Source organism: Globicephala melas, chromosome 11 (genome assembly GCF_963455315.2).
Source record: "Globicephala melas chromosome 11, mGloMel1.2, whole genome shotgun sequence".
NCBI lineage: Eukaryota > Metazoa > Chordata > Mammalia > Artiodactyla > Delphinidae > Globicephala > Globicephala melas.
This window is the reverse complement of record NC_083324.2, coordinates 97,633,164-97,654,985: the sequence shown is the minus strand read 5'-3', so window position 1 is coordinate 97,654,985 and position 21,822 is coordinate 97,633,164. Positions and strand designations below refer to the sequence as shown.

Here is a 21,822-nt window from a genome sequence, read left to right as displayed (position 1 = left end):
AAATTAATATATCAAAACAAATAAAAACTTCAAATATTTACATTTTAAAAAGACATTTAAAAAACAGGCTACTTATTAAGTAAGTGTGCTTGAACAAACCATGTGTGGAATTGAATTCCATTCATTATGGAGTTAGTTTCTGTTAAACACTGACACTACAGAGACCCCTGGCATCTGAGGACTCAAGAATTTAGTGTTCCCAATCTGTGCTAAAAAATAAAACATGACAGATAATTTCCGTGCGCTAATTGGAACCTCAGATATGGAAGGTCTAGTACAGATAAGGCAGATTACTCAGGAGTCAGAAGGCCTGGCACTTGTAACTCAGCGTGGCTTTCCCATTGCCTAAGTATCACCAGGAATTCAATAAAATGCTCTGCAGAGGTCATTTAAATTTTTTGATTACACCTTACTTCATTATGTCCTAGTAATTTCACAAATTTGGACATTCACAAAAATGTTTTGAAATATATCAATATTCCTTGAGAAGGTGGAGGGTCTCCTATATTACATCAAATAAAAACCATGCAGTTTCTTAGAGCTCACAGAGCTTTCCAAAATAAACTACTGATCATACAGCCCAATTAAAAACTCAAAACACTTTATATTACAGGTATAGAAAGCTTCTTTAGCTTAACATTGCCAATATAGTTAATTTGACACCTTAGCCCTACTTGCAAAGCGGTTAACAGCTTTACAGTGACTTTTTTTTTTTTTTTTTTTGCGGTACGCGGGCCTCTCACTGGTGTGGCCTCTCCTGCTGCGGAGCGCAGGCTCCGGATGCGCAGGCTCAGCGGCCATGGCTCACGGGCCCAGCCGCTCCGCGGCATGTGGGATCCTCCCGGACCGGGGCACAAACCTGTGTCCCCTGCATCGGCAGGCGGACTCTCAACCACTGTGCCACCAGGGAAGCACTACAGTAACTTGTTTTTATTGTCATTGTCTTTGGCTCAGATGAGGACTTACGCAACTTGGAAAGGTTTTTCACTTGTGTTGCTTCATTGTTTTTTGTGTGGGAGTGGGTGCAGGTGGGGATTATAGCAAAGAGGGATCAGTTCATTATAATGAAGACAGATCAGGAATTACACAGCTACTAAAATTTCATTTACCATTCCCTAAATGTACGTGGGAGAATATGACTTGAAGACAGAGGGCAAAGCCTTGGATGTGTGCGTACTGTTTTACTCTGCTGCTTATCCAGCCTGACAGTAACGCCAAACTTCATTTACTACCTAGGGCAAGGGCAACTAAGAGGGATTTTATGAAGCCCAATTAATTTTGGTTCTGATATCTTAAGTGCTTAAAATTTTGGAGTTCTTCAGATTAACTTGAAAAAAAAAAAAACAACCAAAATACCCCAAAGATTAGATAAAAAACAATCGGTTAACAACTGTTAACCATTAAAAGTTATCGAACTCTTTAACAGGTTTAGGATTAGTTGGAAGTTTGCTTAGTCTGTAGACCAAGGCAACTCTTCTAAAGCAAGATGCTTCTATTAAGGAGAGAAAAATGCTCTCTTAAAAAAACAAACAGAGTGGTCTAAAAATCCCAGAGCTTTATCTCTTGGGTCAGAAATAGAACAGTGGACAACTCAGTTTCCACATATGTTACCTTTTTTCTTATAAAAAAAGAGAGTGAAGTTGGTTTTATATATCAAAACCAGAATTTTCATGTTTCACAATTTTGGTGCTAGAGATCCCCAAATTCCTTGACCTTATTTGGGCAGGTTTCGGAAGGTGCGCATTACAGTAAACAGCAGCAAAATACCAACAGTTCTACGGCTAAAAAGCAGCTGGCCGGCTCGCGCCTTTAGAACACTAGCTGTAGAACAGCGACAACATGCGGATTTGCGCCATCAAGCGGGACTTGCGCTTTTCTAAAGGAGAAACACTGTTTTCTTTAAAAACAGTCCAGGGCAGGACGTCTACAGTCATACTGGGCAAATGCTGAGTTTTGGGGGGAAATGCCAGAAAATGTCCAAAAGGAAGAGACAATAGCATTATAGTTAGTATTCTAAAGGCATGCTTCAGATAGTTCAACAATGATTCTGGTAAGACCAACTGCTCACATACATACACACACACTCACACAGATTTTAATGGTTTTAAAAAAACCAAATTTGTTACTTTAGAAAAATAAATGCAGTGCATTTTCAGCAATGTTACCGCCACAGACTCTGATTGCTCAGTCCACACATAAGTAGTAGTTGCCTCCTACGGTGATATGGCTTCTCTGCACTAATTCCCATCAGGCCGAAAAACATTAGGGTGGGTTAAGTAAAGACCGAATTGTTGCACAAAGAACATTTACTCATCAGATCCCACCGATCTCTTCTGTGCCCGTTTCCGGGGCAGCCTTCTGGGTGAAGCTTTATCTGGAAGAAAAGAGAAAGTTCTGATTTGCCTGGCTGTCATGTATGTGTTCAATTCAAAAGCATCTTCCTTCAACTTTACCATTAAGAAAACGACACACATGCAAGAAGACCATCTAATAATAAATGCCTCTTACCTAGCATAGGTTTTTTCACTAACCTTTTAAAATAATCCTTCAAGAGGTAACTCAAAATGAAACTCTACATACTTGTAAGCTGCTAAGTAAATCTTAAAAGTTCTCATCACACACACAAAAATATTTTTGGTATCTCTGTATGGTGACAGATGATGACTTACTGTGGTGACCACTTTCCAATGTGTACAAGTTATCTATCATTATGTTGTATACCTGGAACTAATGTGTCATTCATTATATGTCAGTTAAATCTTTTTGCAGTTAGGGTGGGAAAAGATCTAATCTTGATCACTGTGATGTTGAAGCTACCATACAAAATCTTCCTGAATTCTACAGCTCAGCATGTTTATACGTGATACATGCATAAGTAAACTCTTTACAGATAGCATAAAAATTTTATATTGGTTACAAATTAAATTAAAGACTTAATATTTATAAAGGCAGCGCCATGTAGTTTGCATACTTTTTGGTAATTTCATAAGTTTACCTGAAATGAGCAGCAGGTTAAAAGAAATTATACAGTACATCAATATTAAAAGCATCCTACACATGTAAGCAGTATCTTTTTACTTTTTTCTCTCATGTTAGAGTCTTAGTGTGGTCTATTAAGCGAAAAATAAACTGGTGGTGAGTTTCTTCCACTTCCATCCAGTAAGGAGTCATCTAGAAGTTTCTTTAAAAAAAAGTGAAAGACTGTCTTCTCTCTGACCATTGTCTTTTTCATATTTTCTAGGAGCACCTAACCTATTAGGAATGTAAGTTCCTTGCGGAATAAGTTACACATTACAATTATTTTTCCAGCTTAAAAAAATATACAGTAAATGTTTAGAAAGAATATTTAGAAGCTAAAAATTCTTTTTTAAAAACTGCTTAAGAATTAATGACTGAACTATCACGTGAGAGCTGGCCTCAGCGCTTTATTAAGTAGGTTGGTAATGATGTGTTTTGGGGGCTCCAGTGCCTAAAGCTGAGCAAAGAAGCACTGTTCTGACAAAGAAAGCCTACAACTTTCATCAAATTTTCAGAAAGGTTTGCCTACGAATTACTGCGTCTTCTACTCCTAAATAATTTTTAAATACAAGCAGCAGCTGAATAATCTTTTTTTTTTTTTCAAAAAATGCTTCACAATCTAACAGCCACCTGTGTGGACACAGCTGTTACTATGGATGTGAAATGGTCATTACTGACTCCCAACAATGTCAACCCCCTGCAGCAGGGTTTTAAATACAGGAATACGCAAAGAAGAGCCTCGGAGAACCTGCAAAGCCTGTTCGTCCAACACACATGAATTTCACTCCATCAGGAAGACAGCCGATCCAACTTACCTTAACAGTGAGTCTAAACCTTCCCCTCCCACCATGTCTAGCTCATCAGAGTTAAGCAGCAGGCAAACGAGACAGAGAGCAGCCTGGAGTCATCCAGCTTTGGGGAAAATGGCTCCAAATGCCTCAACAGCCTAGAAAGTGGCATTTCATTTCAGCAAAGAACAACGAAATGTGTATAATGGTGCTCTCAGTCATCAAAGGAAACCGCCTCCTTCTGACCCCCCAAAACCCTAAAAAAGTTTAAAAAAAAAAGAACAGAAAACCTTAAACATGATGTCGCATATTGAATAAATGGGGCGGATCCGAAAATGCCTCCCTGCCCATTTAAAAAAAGACTAAATTGTAGTAAAATGGTAACTCACTGCAACTTTTTTCATATTAGAAAAGAGAAAGGCAAGATGTTAGCAGAAAGTTAAACTGGTCCCTTTCCACTTTCTCGGACTGCATAATCTAATTTCCTACCTCACCTGTGGGGAAATATTATATAAATAACTTTCAGATGGACTTCTTTTTACTTAATGAGATACATGTCACAGTTTTCTAACAGATCCCTGAGTTAAAGTCACATTACCCAGAAGACTTCATAGTTACAGCCTCTGATGAAGGTTTCCCTATGTACACATATGAAACAGCATTTAGCGAAGATCCTATAATTTTTCTATTAAAATCAGCTAACCTGTCACTTACAGTTAAAAGACCTCAGGGAAGTTGAAGCACCCTACTCTGAAATGCAAAACATACAAGAAAAAACTTCTTAGTAATGGGCTCAAATTGTTTCAAACCACCCTTCTTCCTTTACACTCTGAACGAGACTCATCACCCGAGACACGTGATACTCTCTCCTTCAAAAGACTTCCTTTGACTCTAAATACGATCCCCCTTTCCTAACTTTTAAGTTGTCCACATTATTCATTCTAGCACATAATCACATACTATTTCACATGTGTGCTTTATTTTCCTCAAGCAGAAATGTAAACTCTGAAAAACAGTAATACATATATTCTTAGCTTCTTTTTAACATAACACTCAGAACCTAGCATAGTGTTATGACACTGTAGGTAATACTTACTGAATGAAAGTACAGTTATACATGATTGGAATTTTGCTCTGTAAGTGTAATAATTCTCAGCTTTTAAGTTCATGAATAACAGGTCAGGGAGAAAGATACTATGAAACCAATCTCCCAGTCTACACAAGCAATCCTGCTGCACTGTAGAGGCCATGGTCTACACTTCCGCCCAATTCCATTTCCCGCCACACGGAATGCCGGTTGGTGTGGGAAGCCTGTCCTTGCAGAGACCCTCAGCTGTCGCCTAGGCTCTGTGCCAGTGTCTCCGCATCCTGGCCCGCCTGTGCTCCGAACACGCTTCCACACGCTCACTGGTGTTGCACGGGCTCCTCGCACCCAGCACATCCAACGCACACCCCTCTCTCCTTGTGCACAGACACTCCTCCTCCTAGAGTCCCTGCTGTTAATGGGACCATCTGCCATCCAGCTGCCCAAACTCAGAGCACCCTGACTCCTCCCTTCCTGCAACTACCAAAATGCCACTGAAAGCCCAACCAGCTCCACTTCTGAAGTATCTTTCTCTTCCCTTTTATTCCCATTCACTTCTGCCTCAGCTTAGGCCCTAATGGGTCCTCATATGCTTGGCTGCAATCACCTAGCTGGTATCCCTGGGTCCACTAGCTCCCACCTGTTAGCCAGCCTCCATGAGACTATCACATAATTTCTTTAAAAAAACATGAATTTGTTATTTCTCTGCTTTAAGTATCCGATGGCTGCCATTTGGCTAGAAGGGAAGTCAGAAGGCTGTAGCAGAGCACATAAAAAAGACTCCCCCTCACAGAACTCAAGAATCAGCCAATGTCAACCCCTTCTGTGAATGATCTCCCTACTCTCCTACCTGGAGAAGGCCCCTCCTATGCTCTTACTAAAGCACCTACCAGACTGCACTTGCATTTCAACACAGAAAGCCAAGTCCGTTTATAAACCTGGAAAGCACTTGAACAGCCAATTCACAGGGAAACAATAAGTAGCCAACAAATATGCACAGAGAAGCCAAACCGCATCCCTAACTGCAAATGAAAATGAGACACCATTTTGTAACATGCTGGCAGATTAAAACATTTTATTATACTTAGCACGTGAGAATGATTAGTAAGAGGGGAGGAGAAACGGGCAATATTACACATTACTGAGAATGTAAGTTGGCACCACCTTTCGGGAAGGAAATGGAACACTTTCCATAAAAATTACAATGTGCATAATCTTAGACCTAGCTATTCTACTTTTAAGAAATTATCCTAGGGACTTCCCTGGTGGCGCAGTGGTTAAGAATCCGCCTGCCAGTGCAGGGGACACGGTTTCCAGCCCTGTTCCAGGAAGATCCCACATGCCACGGAGCAGCTAAGCCTGTGCGCCACAACTACTGAGCCTGCGCTCTAGAGCCCACGAGCCACAACTACTGAAGCCCATGTGCCTAGAGCCTGTGCTCCCCAACAAGAGAAGCCACCGCAATGAGAAGCCCGCGCACCACAATGAAGAGTAGCCCCCGCTTGCCACAACTAGAGAAAGCCCGCACACAGCAACAGAGACCCAACGCAGCCAAAAATAAATTAATTAATTTTTAAAAAATTATCCTGGGTAGGAGAGTGGGCAAAATAGGAGTAAGGGGTCAATACTTATAACTTCTCGTTATAAGTCACAAGTATTTAATATACAACATGGTGATTACACTTAACAACACTGTACTGTATATCTGAAAGTTGCTAAGAGAACAGATCTTAAGAGTTCTCATCACAAGAAAAATAAAATCTGTAACTGTGTGGGGTGCTGTTGGCTAGGTGATGTGGTAATCGTTTCACATTTTATACAAATATCAAATCATTATGTTGTGCATGCAAAACTAATGTTATATGTCAATTACATCTTAATTTTTTAAATTAGCCCGTAATTTTATATATTAAGAATATTCATTAGAGTATTAATCTTAAGAGCAAAAAACTGGAAATAACAAACATCCTTCAATATAGAGTAGGCTTAATTCTGACACATTTATATAAAAGAATTGTAAAAGAATACTACGTAGTTATTAAAAAGAATAAGGTAAATATATAATTATCAAAAAAAGACATCCAAGGCACAAGAACTCAGGTTGTAGAACTATGTGTCACATGATGCCATCTGTGTAAACACACACAGACACAATAGACATATGAGCTGGTACACGTATAGAAAACACTTAGACTAACACGTAAGTACCAATTATTTATGGAAAATGGGACTCGTGGAGCCAGGAGGTTATCTCTGAACTTTTTTTCTTCCCCCCACCAACCCAAAAAAAGGACAGGACCTCCTGGTGGTGCAGTGGTTAAGAATGCACCTGCCAATGCAGGGGACACGGGTTTGAGCCCTGGTCCAGGAAGATCCCACATGCCGCGGAGCAAGTAAGCCCCTGGGGCACAACTACTGAGCCCGTGTGCCACAACTACTGAAGCCCGTGTGCCACAACTACTGAAGCCCGTGCGCCTAGAGCCCGTGCTCCACAACAAGAGAAGCCACTGCAATGAGAAGCCCAAGCACCACAACGAAGAGTAGCCCCCGCTCACTGCAACTAGAGAAAGCCCACGTGCAGCAATGAAGACCCAACGCAGCCAAAAATAAATGAATAAATAAAATTTTTAAAAGTTGTTTAAAAAAAAAGCAATGAAGCCATACTGCTTTTATGGTAAATGTTTTTAAAAAGTCCAATTACAACTGAGAAAAAAATCTATATTCTTCTATAAAGATTAATATTTAACCAACTGCATATATAATAAAAACTGAAATATATGTTAGGTAAACTATCAGGCAGTACTGTGGTTATTCTTTCACAAAGAGTGGGTAGGTGGCAGTTTTTCTAATAAATATGGTGATAGAAAACTGTTCCCTTATTCAATAAACTTGCTGTAAAGTATTCACAAACAACAGCTCCCAACACCACAACAAACACCATTAAAAAGATGAATTGCCTCACCTCTCCTACTCTGCACTGAAGCAACAGGAAAGAAGAGAGACAGGAAAAAGGTTAGGAATATAGAGAGTTCACACATTTGTATACAAACTGCAGATGTGGAAGCATTTCTAAATTAAAGCATAAATACAGTGCACAGAATAAAAATGTGATGCATTCATTGCTCATCATATTAGATTCGTACAGCCATGAAAAGATGAGTGTTGACCAAGCATTTTTTGCCAAATCTAAGATACTTAATTTCCATTTAAGAGAAAAGTTTCCCAGGCGAGCCTGTAAGCGTACTTACTGATCTGATTCAAAGTTTCCTGAGGAATCCAGCTCATGTCAACATCACTCTGACTCGAGGTACCCGTCTCTACCTTCTGTATGGGTCTCTTGCGCTAAGAGAACATAAAAACATTATTGTAAAGGAGTTCCATTATATTATTTACTATAATATTAAAACCGCCCATCAAGCTACCCACTTAAATATATTAATAAACATGTTCTCTTTTAGTCCTAAAACATATTCCTCAAATATTTTTTTAATGAGACAGGAAAATCATGTCTACACTAATTATAAAGAATAAGGAATAAATCTGCACAATTACTTATTTTCAGTCTCTAACGGCCTTTTCCTCTGCTATAAAGCCTCATATGTTACTATACAATTGGTAGACCAAGTAAGAACTTCTACTTTTACAATGATTTTCATTTGGGGAATCAAATCTTAAAGAATAAACTTATTTCCACATTAAACAAAAGTTGGGATAATTACTGAAATGTTGCATGCAGGCAGATCCCTGCATTATTAGCTAAATACACTTAAACAGCTGGCATAAATAAAACAAAACAGAAACACACAATCCCATTTAAGCTAACAACCTCAAACTTTGTTCCTTGAGTATTTGCAGCCAAACTGCTAGAAAGTAAGAAGGTGATTCAATTCCACTGGTCCTATTCTTTTAAAAAAACAAAACAAAACAAAAAAACCCACCTAATTATTTACATAAGAAACAGAATATTAATTTTACAGTCCAAAAATTGGACTCTGAATACACAGAGATAACTGAAAAACTGGCTTATACCTAATACATAAACTTATAGCAAAAATGCTGATTATTATGAAAACAAGGTAAAGAAAGTTATGAAAATTAACATTCAAGCACTAAGTATTTTTCTTTTAAAAAGTAAGGATTTATTAATAACATTTACTGCTAATTTTACATAGATTTGATTGCCTGACTTACTGCTTAATAAATAAAGATTAACCAAAATGTCCAGCAATTGTTTAGGGTCTAGTTCACATCAGTGTATTGGACACAAATCACATTGTATACTGCGAGGAATAGTATGGGTTATTTTGTTTGGGGGTTGGGTTTTTTTTGGCAGGGTAGGGGAGAAGAGGGACATGAGGATACAGTGGCAGGATTAGCTACCATGTTCAGAGACAGGAAACCATGATTACACCAGGTGCTTCAATGTTGCCACTCTACAACTCTAACACAAAACAGAATTCTGACTTAAATACAGCCAAATTCATTCATTCTTTTTCAAATGAAGACTCATTTAATTGCTAATCAGAAGTCAGCCCTATAGTCAAGAGTATTAAAGCAAATACATAAAAGCTGCATTACTTATAAATAAAATACATATCCATGAAAGAGTATGATAAACAGAAGAATGAAATTTAATGTCTGAGTTTTAGGAATAAAAAATCTAGACTATAGAGTTACGTAACAGTGAGAAGGTAAGTATCATCCTGGAGAATGCAGACAAAGGACACCAAGTGCACGTGGCAGCAAAGTCTAAACAAATCCAAATCAGACACCCAAGGTCTCCTCTTCAGGCTTTTATTTATTTGCTTATTTTTTGCGGTACGCGGGCCTCTCACTGTTGTGGCCTCTCCCGTTGCGGAGCACAGGCTCCGGACGCGCAGGCTCAGCGGCCATGGCTCACGGGCCCAGCCGCTCCGCGGCATGTGGGATCTTCCCGGACCGGGGCACGAACCCACGTCCCCTGCATCGGCAGGCGGACTCTCAACCACTGCGCCACCAGGGAACAGGCTTTTCTTTTTATTGTTGTTATTATTTTTTAAAAATAGGTCTTCACTGGAGTGCAACCGCTTCACAATAACGTGCTAGTTTCTGCTGCACAACAAAGCGAATCAGCCACATGCCCACACAGCCCCGACCCCCCGGGCCCCCCACCCTCCAGGTCATCGCAAAGCACGGAGCCCATCTCCCTGGGCTATGCTGATGCCCCCCACCAGCCAACCACCCTGCGCTCGGTAGCGTATATATGTCCGTGCTACTCTCACTTCATTCAGGCTTTATTTTAAAAAGGTGCAACAGGGCTCCCCTGGTGGCGCAGTGGTTGAGAGTCCACCTGCCGATGCAGGGGACACGGTTCGTGCCCCAGTCTAGGAAGATCCCACATGCCGCGGAGCTGCTGGGCCCGTGAGCCATGGCCGCTGAGCCTGCGCGTCCGGAACCTGTGCTCCGCAACGGGAGAGGCCACAACAGTGAGAGGCCCACGTACCGCCAAAAAAAAAAAAAGGTACTACAAACCCACAGTGAGAGCAAGAAGCCACAAATAACTAGACTGTACTCAGTACTGTAACCATTTTTGAAGTAAGGCTATAAGAGCTGTTTATCGATATTTACCTTTCTAGATTCTAGGAGTTGATGAAGGCCAACCACCACCAAAAGCCCAAGACCAGCAAGGAACATATACATAAAGATTCTGATATAAAAAGAGAAAATATAAACTGGCTTTAGTTCATAAAAAATACCACAGCTAATTAAAACTATAATTGTGCTTAAACTCCTAAGAGGTATGAGTTAATTACAACAATAATTCTAACAAAATATAATTTTTCCAAATAATTTGTGGGGAAAAGGAACAAAATATTTTAAATTAAATGTAGATCCAGGTAACAGTTTTATAAATTTACCTTTAACAGCAGTCAGTCCCCACCCCCCAAAAAAGGCATATGATCTACAATGAATTACTTCATAATTTGTTATAGTCAAAGCTGTTAAACAGCTGCATTAGGTGCTGTCTTCCTCAAATATTAGACTTTGCACAATTTTATTTGAAAGTTACTTTTAGTGAACTATATAAGTATATAGTGAAAAATGATTCATCATTCGCAAAGGACACATTTTTCAAGATAAAATCTTATGGTTTATGTTTTCAATAGTAATTTTGGAGCCATGCAACTTAGATGAGGCTGATGACCAACTTAAGAGGACGGGGTGGAAAACAATTTAAAGACGGGAAGAACAAAATGCAAACTTTCTAAAGTAATTTTTTGTTAAGTTTTAACTATCTTTCCTAACTTGGTATTAATAGTTGTAAGAATCATCTAAAGTATGAATTTAAGTAGTCAGGATTCCACCCAATCTACACCTAATCTTTCACCATTAAAAACTACAGTGACGGAAGCAAGCCTCCCAGCCCTACCTTCTGAGACCAAGACCTACACACTGCGACCTTCACTTACGTTTCTCCATCTAGCCCATCTTCTCTCTCAATAACTGTAACTGTTTGATTGAAGACAGCATCTTGGAAAACATTGCCCTGTTAAAAAAATAAATCACAAGAATCGGAAATGTGTTGAAAGAATGAAAGCTTACAAGATTTCTTAAAACTGTTACCCTACAGATACCCTACAGACACCATACCGCTTTCTCATCACTTAGAACGTCAGTAAGACTCAACAGAGTCGTACGTAAGTGCACCAATTCAATGTCAGGGACTCAACGTTATGACGTTACTTTCTCCTCAAAAATAAAAAAGGCCTCCAACTTTGCTAAAGTTGTCCCCACTTTCTTTGACGGGGATGACAGGTGTGAGAAACCAGGGAAGTAAAGTAAAAACAGGATAACTTGCAGAAAGAAACAGAGCCCACAGAACACTCTTCAGCTAGAAGCCCTGGCTTCTGTTGTAGGTAATCCTCCAAACAAGAAAGGAAGACCATGAACATGCACACAGGAGCTCCAGAGAACATCATTTTAAGAACTAGACTTGAACAAAAGTCAAATTCATGTTCTAAATTGGCAATGGATTGGAAATCAGTTTATATTAAATGGGTTAATGACTTTCAGTATCAAAATCTCTTTCTGTGGTGGTCTCCAAATAATTCTATCAGCTCAACACAATTTCAGTTTTCAAATACATGACAATCACTGGGACAACGCACAGCTGTGTTGTGTTTTGTGTGAAGCATCAAGGCAGTACTCTTCCAAAACTGGCACCACTTATTGCTGAACTATGACGATTTAAGTCTTATTCCAAGATCTTTCAGTTAGCATTCCTCTAGTGACAATTCCAAGATGAAACAAACATTCAAAATGGAACTGAAGCTACATATATGCTTGTTGGATTAAGTTTAATTCTGCTTGAAAACTTGATGAAATACACAATCCTTCAAGCTACTAAACTATAAAGTTGAGGAGGCTTAATACATTGTTCTGAAAATAAGGATGGGGACTTCCCTGGCGGTCCAGTGGTTATAGGACTCGGCGCTCTCACTGCAGGGGCCTGGGTTCAACCCCTGGTCGGGGAACTGAGATCCCGCAAGCAGTGCAGTATGCACCCCCCCCAAAAAAAGAAAAAAGATGAAAATTCTTTCCCACTTTCCACTAAGTAGTTTTAAAAAAAGACACAAAAGGAAAACTTAACTGCAGCATGAGAAATTTAACTCAGATGTAAATATGTTGATACTGGGGTGATGAAAAGGTTGAATAAGCTTCCAAGAGAGGATGAAATTTCCTTCTCAGAAAACTTTTTCAACAGGGAATGGTTTACATGTGCTTTCTATCTGAAGGAGGACGTGATAGTTGGCATCTAGAGGTCAACTCCCAGCAGTAAAATTCTAGTGGGCTTCTCTCATTCATTCATTGGATATATGTATTCTATAGAAAGATAGTAAAATATCCTAAGAAAGACAGCAGAGCTTATATTAGGCTATTTGGTTCTCATAAACCATAAACCTTACTAACATCCTAAAAATAATTTGGTTACATTTTCTCTATGAGTGTATAAAATGACATAAAAATAGTCACAGAAAGTCCTTAAAACTTACCAACAGAAGCAGTAAAATGGGCAAAATGCAAGCAACAAAAGGAGGTACAAAAATTACTTAATATATATTAACATCTGAAGAAGTAGCAGATCCCACTGTGCGGCTCACTGTTCCTTTTCAAGATCCAGCTGGAGTCACTTTCACTTTCCTACCCCTGCACTTACTTGTCTCTAGTATGTATCACTTATGCTGTGATGTTGTCTGTCTACAACCATCTGCCCCACTGGATTATTATAGACTTGGAGACAGAGGTGTACAATTTATCTTTGCCTCCCTGCTGCCTATTTTCAACCACAAAATAGGCACCTGAATGAATAAATATAAGAATATTCATTAAACAATGTCAACTGTCCTCATCCATTCTTAACTTAAAAAAAAAAAAAAAAAGAAGAAGGTGGTTTAGAGGGCCTTACGTTCAAATCTTTGTAGTTCAGATTGATGACTAGACCAAAGGGCCGGCCACCCATGGGCTCTGCGGGAATGAAGGAGTACTCAAAAGTTGCCTGTCTCTGGGGCGGCACTACAGTGTTCAGAGGAAGAGCCGTGAAATTCTGGATGTAAAACTGGTAGTCCTGAGGATAACGGAACGAGGCATCTAGAGATTCAACGACAAAATCTTCTGTGCCCTTGTTGGTAAAGCCTACCAGGAACTTCACAATGTTATTTGCTGGAAAATCTAAGAAACAAAAAGAGAGACAGGAAGATTAGAAAACATTCACGGGGTACAAAATAAGCAGACATTACAAACGGATTCTGGCACCCTTTCCTGCTATGTATGGATTTGGTTTCAGAACCCTTTTCAGTAGAGCACTCCAGCCATCCACTAACTAGCAACTTGGAGTTCGTGTGTAAGCTGAAACCCTTGTCCCCATGGCAGCATTCCAACTTAAGAGTTGAACTGAGCACCTCAATTTCAGACCAGATCACTTCCGAGTTGTATGTCTAAGAAGGAGTTGTATACTTTCAGGAGTAAGATTATCTTGCAGTGGGGCTACATGTCTTGGTGAGGTCACCTTCACCTCCAACTCAGTATCTGCAATCTGTGCAGATAACGGAGAGGAAAATGACACAAAGGTAAAGTCTAAGAGGTTCATCTGAAAACTGTAATATCTATCAAAACGTAACAAAGAAAACATCAATCAGGCAATCCTTACTTGCAGTTAGTCAAATGCAAACAAACGTGACCCGAGGAGGCAGCTACAAAAATAAATGGGAAAAACCAACAACAACAAAAACCTCTCAAATCATACTTTCTGTAGGCACAGAGCCAGAATGTATGTGGGAATAAAACAGAAAGCTTGAGAAGACCTAGAGAATGAATAACCTCAAATAATAAGTCTTCGATAATTATCCTGTGGTCTACAGAGCTGCTTCATCCAGTAAGTACAGGTTCTGGGGTCGGACACATCTGGGTCTGAATCCTGTCTTCAGAATCTGTTTACTAACTGAGTAACCCTGTTCAAGTCGTAACCTCTCTAAACCTCAGTTCAACAACAATAACTCTCCTCTTAGGGTTCCTACTAGGATTGAATAATACATGCAAAATATTGAAAACAGTGCCTGCCACATAGTTCTCAATAAATATAAGCCATTAGTTAATTTTCTTCTAATGCAACACAGGCTCTAATCAAGGCCTAACTGTAAAGATATAATATTTCACTAATGTTTACACTCAAAATATCAATGTTATTTTACTGTGGCAGTTTGAAAAAACTTTAAAAACAGTATCTTTCAAAGGGACATTTGATTTCTAGTTAAAATAGATCGTATTTATTTTTTCCCCGTAGTTTAAATGCCAGAAATGCTACCTTACAGATATGGGTATTCATACATGTAAGTGGGTTTTTCCCCAAAATGTGTCTACGCCATACTTGTAAAATAAAGACCTTAATCATTATTAATGCTTCCCCCAAAACTGAGCTAGCCATTTATAAAATTCCTGTATTTGAATTACAACCAACATTCCCCTCTCACCTTCTCCTTTCACAAACAGGATGGTTGTATCTGCACTTGGTGAAGCTTCAGGTTCACCAGATACATCTTCTTCCTCTTTATCTTCAGCCTAAGAAAAATGTTAAAAGCAGATTACTATGGAAGAAAAACAACATCATTTAAGAATAATGACTTCACTAGATTTGGGACAATATATACATTGCTTCTCCAAGGCTGTGTTGGGATTACTAGTGGAATGAATTTCATTGTAACTCATCAGTGAAAATAAAACTTCAAGAGCAGTGCATCTCAAAGAGTAACATGCATGCTGATCCCCTGGGGATTCTGCAGCTGTGACTCAGGTATAGGGTGAAGCCTGAGATTCTGTATGTATCTGAAATGCCCATGCCAGGAAATGCCCATGAAGCTGGTACTTAGATAACACTTTGAACTGCGAGGTTCTAGACTGCGGGTTGGTAAATTTTCTGTAAAGTTTGAAAGAAGTTTAAAAACAATATTTTTCAAAGGGACATTTAGTTTCTGGTTAAAATGGGTAGTACTTACTTTTCCCCTTAGTTTAAATGCCAGGAATACTACCTTCCGGGAAAAGAATAAGTCTCATATACACTTTTCATGCCACCCCTCCCCGACAAAGGGCGAAGGGAAGGAGACTCCAAAGGAGGCGCTGGCCTGAGGACGCAGGTAGCAAGTGTCGTCCGCTTTTAGGACCACAGGTCCCTGCTGCAACTATGCAACTGCGGGGGCAGCACGAAAGCAGCCAGGGACAACACGGGGCGGGGCAGAGCTGGCTCTGTCCCGCATCCACATTCTGCCGAGCCGTGCTAGGGCTAGGGCCTGGTTATTGGTCTTTCCATCCCAATTAAGAATTGCCCCATGGGCTTCCCTGGTGGCGCAGTGGTTGAGAGTCTGCCTGCCGATGCAGGGGACACGGGTTCGTGCCCTGGTCCAGGAAGATCCCACATGCCGCGGAGCGGCTGGGACCATGAGCCATGGCCGCTGAGCCTGCACGTCCGGAGCCTGTGCTCCACAACGGGAGAGGCCACAGCAGTGAGATGCCCACATACCGCAAAAAAAAAAAAAAATTGTTTAAAAATATCAACAAATTTTAACTAAAAATTTTAAACCCCAGTGCAGCATTTCTCCAGGCATCAATGAGAATTACAGATACTCATGTATTTGAAATGTCCAGGCCCTTAATAAATCGAGATGCTTAAGGGCACCACTGTTTACTGGCATTTAACTTTTCATTTATGTAAATACTCTCTCTCCCAATACAGACCTCTCAAGAGCCAAGCCTGTCTTACATTTTAAAAATTCTCCACACCCATCTCATGCTTAAGGCACTCAAAACATTTCTTCAGTGACTGTTGTACAATTCGTTCGATTGTATTATAAGTTATATTTTAAGTATCTTTAATGATACCTTCATTTACAAAGACTTAGTGAATTTCTACTTTTGGGAAAAGAGACCCACAAACAGGAAAAGAGACCAGAACAGGAAGGTAGGAACCATAAGCTGTCAAATAAGGAGAAAAGGATATACTTGAGAAACCATCCCTAAGATTTGATTAACAGGTTGTGTAATAAAAAGAAATGAAAGCAACAAGGTAAAAGCTTGAAGCACCGGAGCCTTATGAAAACAGAATTAATTTATGGAAGTAAGATGGATGGTAAATGCTGAATTCCATTTTGGACAGATAAAATTTGAGGTACTTATGGAACATCCAGATGTGCTATCCCACAAAGAGCTGGAAACAGAGGAATGGAGCTCGGTAAGGTAGGCGGCTAGAAACGAGATCTGGAAGTCATCAATGTAAGGCGGTGGTTGTTAAAACCACAGGTGTCATCAACATTAAGGGAGTGAGCAGGGGAGAGAAGGTAGTAGAGACCAGGCAGCAGCCGCTGAACAGAGAGAACCAATGGGGGTGCCACAGAGGTCAACGAGGGCACTCAAGGAAGGGGTACTCAGGAAATGCTAAAGAGGTCAAACAGGGGAGGAATGGAAATTCCAGGAAATTCCAGGCCAGGAATTTGGCAGTCAGGTCACTGGTGAGTTACCAAGAACAGTTTTACTAGATACATGGGACCAGACCAAGCACTGTTAGAGAACAAATGTGAAATAAGCAGAAGAGAAAGTGGTACAATTTCCTCTTTCAAGAACTGTGCTGGTAAAAAGAAAAGAAAACGTGTAGCAACTTCAGGTGGAGGAACACAAAGTGGAGGATGTGAGCACATCTGCAGCTTAACAGAATTAAGTCACCGAGAAGGATCAATGCTTAAAGTTACAGAAAGAAAGAGGATAATAAACAAGATCTCACAAGCCCAGATGGGGAGAAGGTGGCGGTGGTAGGGCCGGCCTTAGAAGAGAGTAAAGACAACTCACTGCTAAAGGAGAGATGCAGAAAAGATGAGTGAATAATATATTCAGAAGTAGAATGTAGAAAATCCGACAGAGTCCACACTTGATGGCCTTCACCTTCTGATATCAAAGACAATATTGTTGCTAAGATTTCACAGAGAACTGATTTTGGAGTTTAAAAGTGGTTAAAAACCAATTCTATGTAGGATAAATTACAGTAGTCTAAGAGAGAAAATAAAATGAGCTAGAAGCATGCCACAATGATCTTGATTCTAGCCCAATATTCTTACTGTCATACTATAATTTTATAGTAAAAGTCTCAGCGTTAGCTTCTAAGAGATCTTCTCCAAGCCCTCCTTCTAAGCGGAATCTTCACAGAACATACTTTATATATTATTGTCCACTCCTCACCCCCTGCCACCAAAATGCATACACACTGTCCCAAGAACATAAACTCCATGAGAGCAGAGAGAATCTCTGGTTTGTTCACCAGGGAAATCTAAAACAGTGCCTGGCACACAGTAGGAACTCAATAAATACTTGCTTATTGAGTGAAGGAAAAAAAGAAGAAAGAGGAAACGGACCCAGAAAGATAAGTTGCCCAAGACCAGAAAGCAAAGTAGTCTGTATCCCAAACCCAACAACAAATGGTCCAGTGGTCCTACTATAATGCTACCCTCACAGACCCACGTTCATATCACCTTGAACTGTTCTTTGTTTCACGTCTCCCTCCTTGCGCCAGAAAATACTTACGGATCATCCTCAATGACTGGCCCCATTCTCCCAAATTCAATCCACTTTGATCCCAGTAATAAACCTCTAAAAGCAAGAATTTTAATACCAAATTTGTCTATATAAGGGCTAAATACATACATATATAGATACACTATATATATGTATTAACTCAAATACGGCACTAACCAAATCTGTGGGTTCATCTTCTTCCACTTCTGCTTCATCATCTTCATCTTCAATTACAGAATCTTCCACCGTTTCTTCATCTTCTGTAAGATCTTGAGCCGCTGCCAATGAGCCTAACAATAAAATAAAGAACAAGCAGTTAACCTTTACCCCGGAATACCAATGTTTCTAAATCTCAGGTATATAGGCAACGAAAATTTTCCCTCGGAATAACTCAATCTCCCAGCTCACTCGAGTGATGCCAAATTACAACGTGTCTAAGAATATTCATGTGATTTTATCTTACTGCTCGTCTTACCAACTGCACGTTAATTTTAGTGGGAAATGCTGTTTAATTTTAAAAAGCAACTGGAAAAATGAACTGCTAAAACTAAAGATGCCTTAAAGCCCAGATAAAGAAAGTCAAGCAACTGTTAAGCATATTAAAGAAAGTAAGTTTGTTTTAAAAATAAGAAACTCCAGAATTTAATCTATCATTAACCACATAAAACAAACCAAAAAAATCCAGGTCTAAAGGAAAAGAGCAATCTAAATATCTAGGCAAGAAATCCTGTTATTAGAGTTGACTACAGCTCAAAACTCTTAGTACTCGATAGCATGTAATTCCAAGGAACAAATATCTGTATGACATCCATAGTGAAAACTAGCTCTCATAAAACACATTTGGTTTAGTAAAAACTATATTGGTAATTTCAAGTTTGAGAGCTGAGAAAGCATGCATTTATTTTTGCATACAACTTCAAACATGTTTTAAGATACTTTTTATTTCCCCTACACTTAACATCATAGTGAAAGTTAGCATAACTATAACGCCAAGAAACTATACATCATAATTTTATAGGCAAAACTACATGTCACATTAAATCTATTTCAGGCAAGACCCTCAAAAGAAATTTCAAAGTTCTAGTGACTCTTCCAACATTTCTCAGAAAGAATGATGATGTGGCAATTAAGTAGAGGGAAAAAAAACATGGGAAAGGAAGCACGTGCACATGCTGTAATACTCAGGAGAAACAGTATATACTAAGGGGACTGCATTTTAAGTCTTTCCCACTTCCTTGAGTTCTTACTGCCCGTTAAGACTTATGCCAAATATTAAAGAACACTGAACCACACTTTATGAACTGAAAATCAGCTTCAGTTGCTGGCTGAACAGACTAAACAGTGCATTTATAATTTACAAACCATTTTGTAAAACCGGTAAGAATACCTACAACTGACATAATAAAGCTGTACTCAGTTAAATTTCAAGACTTCTCAATATATACAATGGCTTTCACCCTACATTTATAAAACAATGTTTTAATGCTAACCAGTAACAATTTTGTGCCTAAAAAAAACTTACACTTTTACATTGGAAAAATTAAGAGAAAACATCTTTTGAAAGACAGGCCATTCTGCACAAAAAGTGTTCAAAGATACCCAGTTAGATACTGATGTTTCTTAAGAAAAGAAAGCCTGAAAAAATATACTTTAGATTCTAGACAAGTACGATTTCCAAATATTCTTAAAGAAAATGAAAACATCGACCAGCAAGCAACTCCTAAAGGAAAAGCATTCCTATTTAAACCTGCAAATGAATTAACGGTTTTGGTTAATTCTCCCACTTGGTTTTCTACCCGTTAAACAGAAGCCAGTCAGTTCACTTTTCTTTGCAAAAGAACTCGTGGATACCTGTCACTATCGTTCATTTTGCCACACAGCTTGCTTAAAGTTACAGAATAAAAGGAACTCTAGCGATCATTTGGTCAGACTGAATTCCACAGAGGAGAAAATGGAAGTTCACGATAGAACCAGGGTTACGAAGCCAAGTTTCCACATTTCTGACGTCCTGCTATCTATTCTCACACCAGGTTAACTGTTGGAATAAACCTAGATAAAACACGTACAGCTCGAGCTTCCCTGGTGGCGCAGTGGTTGAGAGTCCGCCTGCCAATGCAGGGGACGCGGGTTCGTGCCCCGGTCCGGGAAGATCCCACATGCCGCGGAGCGGCTGGGCCTGTGAGCCATGGCCGCTGAGCCTGCGCGTCCGGAGCCTGTGCTCCGCGACGGGAGAGGCCACAGCGGTGAGAGGCCCGCGTACCGCAAAAAAAAAAAAACAAAAAACCACGTACAGTTCAAAGGAGACTACATTTTTTTCAGGACAATGCGATGCTTCCACAAAACAAAACGGGAAAAATAATTACAAAAAAAGGAGAGCAAAATGAGGGCTCAAGTACCGGACATGCCCAGGGATTCTTCAGCCCGCCTGGGAGCAAGGCTAGACAGGCGGGTGAGTTCTGGGGAAATCAACACACCTGGGACCACAGAGGGATGTGCTGATAATCGGGGAGAGGACCAGCAGCACGGCTCAGAGTTCAGGCTAGCAGAAAACAAGGCTTTCAGCAAATGAATGGAGAACTCCTGGCGCGGACGCTAAAGACACGTCAGCCCAGCGCCGAGGGGCGGGGACGGGGTGGAGCGGCGGCCGCTGGAGCGCCAGGGGCCGCAGCGCGCTCGGGCACAGCCTGTCCGCCGCCCCTCGTTCCTCGCTCCGGCCGAGGCCGCGGCTGCAGGCGCAAGCCCGAGCCGCAAGCCGCCCGCCGCCCCCGAGCAAGCTCGCCGGCAGCGTCCAGCGCTCGAGTGCAAGAGGCGGGGGCCAGGCAGGCTCTGGCGCGCTGGGGGCCGCCCTGCGAGCCGGGGGTCGGGGGCCGCGGAGAGAGGCCGGCGAGGCGGACGCCGGACCCAGGAGCCGGAGCCGCCGCCGCCGCCGCCTCCAGCTTCAAACCTGCGGTCGCGGCGTCTCCCACCCACCCGCCCAAGCCCCGCCACCCACTCCCCTCGCCTCACCTCCAGGGCGGCCTCGGAGCAAAAGAGTGGCGGGTAACACCAGCAGGAGAAGCAGCAGCAGGCGGGAGAAGGGCTTCATGGCGCGGCCGCTCCGGCGTCCAGTCCCCGTCCGCAACGACTCTCGGCGGCTCCGGCGGTAATGGCGTTACTCTTCATCCGGGCTTCGGGCGGGGAGGAGTGGGGCACGTACCACGCACGGCCTTCGCCACTCCCCCTCCCTGGCAGAGAAACGCCGCCAACGTGGCTGCTGGGCTCGGAGCCTGGGGAAGCTGGGCGGCCCCGGGAGTCACGTGGCCGGTTGCTAGGGCCTCTGAGATTCCCGCGAGAGTCCGCCTAAGTCACAGTCGCGGGCTGGTGACCTGCGGTTTGCCGCTCGCCCCGCCCTCCGCCCCTCCCTTCCAATTAATTAGCGTCGTTAGTGGTTACTTTATTTGAATGACGATCCGCCGGATGACCGGCGCAATAAAGTCTTAGTGTAATTTTAAATAGTGGCCTTATAAAGAGCATGAACTGCCAGTGTGTGGCACTGAAAAGCAAGCATATGTTTTGGAATATATATAACAGTTAAAGAAAAAAAAACCCAAAGCATAAAAAATATACAGTGCAAACTCTTGTCCCCCCTCTGCAGACACCCTCGCCCACAGTTAAACAGTGACAGTTCTTAACTTCTTACCTGACATTCCAGAGCTATAAGTCACCTAGAACAGGGCCTGGAACAGAGTAAGCATTTAGGAACCACAGAATGGGGGCGGCAATGGCTGGACACTTTCCTTCTCATCTAGTGTGCATTTCGGGTTGCTGCCAGTAATCTGGTATGTCATGCAATTAAACAATGTG

At 41.1% G+C, this 21,822-nt stretch overlaps 2 protein-coding genes across 3 annotated transcripts in view; one reads left to right on the top strand and one right to left on the bottom strand.

Annotated features, from left to right (window-relative positions):
- Positions 1-21,822, top strand: part of RIOK1 (RIO kinase 1) — a 120,833-nt gene that overhangs the window by 14,569 nt on the left and 84,442 nt on the right. The window lies entirely within an intron of this gene.
- On the bottom strand, positions 1,329-21,226 carry SSR1 (signal sequence receptor subunit 1). Of its 2 annotated transcripts, none has more exons than XM_030881488.3 (8): positions 20,986-21,217; positions 18,157-18,269; positions 14,898-14,985; positions 13,337-13,599; positions 11,340-11,416; positions 10,498-10,576; positions 8,139-8,232; positions 1,329-2,374 (listed from the first exon to the last, which is right to left on the bottom strand). In XM_030881488.3, exons 1-8 carry the CDS (start codon positions 21,062-21,064, stop codon positions 2,307-2,309), a joined length of 861 nt encoding a protein of 286 aa, XP_030737348.1. In that variant the 5' UTR covers positions 21,065-21,217; the 3' UTR covers positions 1,329-2,306. The 2 variants fall into 2 exon arrangements, with proteins under 2 accessions (XP_030737348.1, XP_060163646.1); XM_060307663.2 differs by lacking the exon at positions 1,329-2,374 and adding an exon at positions 7,673-7,867 and having other exon boundaries at positions 20,986-21,226.

Excerpts from the sequence above, each read along its gene's own strand:
- SSR1 (XM_060307663.2), bottom strand. The coding sequence starts at position 21,064 with ATGAAGCCCTTCTCCCGCCTGCTGCTGCTTCTCCTGCTGGTGTTACCC. Across the intron at positions 14,986-18,156 it reads AAGATGAACCCACAGATTTG|GCTGAAGATAAAGAGGAAGA; the intron begins GTTAGTGCCGTA and ends CATTTTTCTTAG. Across the intron at positions 7,868-8,138 it reads GGAAACTTTGAATCAGATCA|TGCAGAGTAGGAGAGGTGAG; the intron begins GTAAGTACGCTT and ends CTGTTGCTTCAG.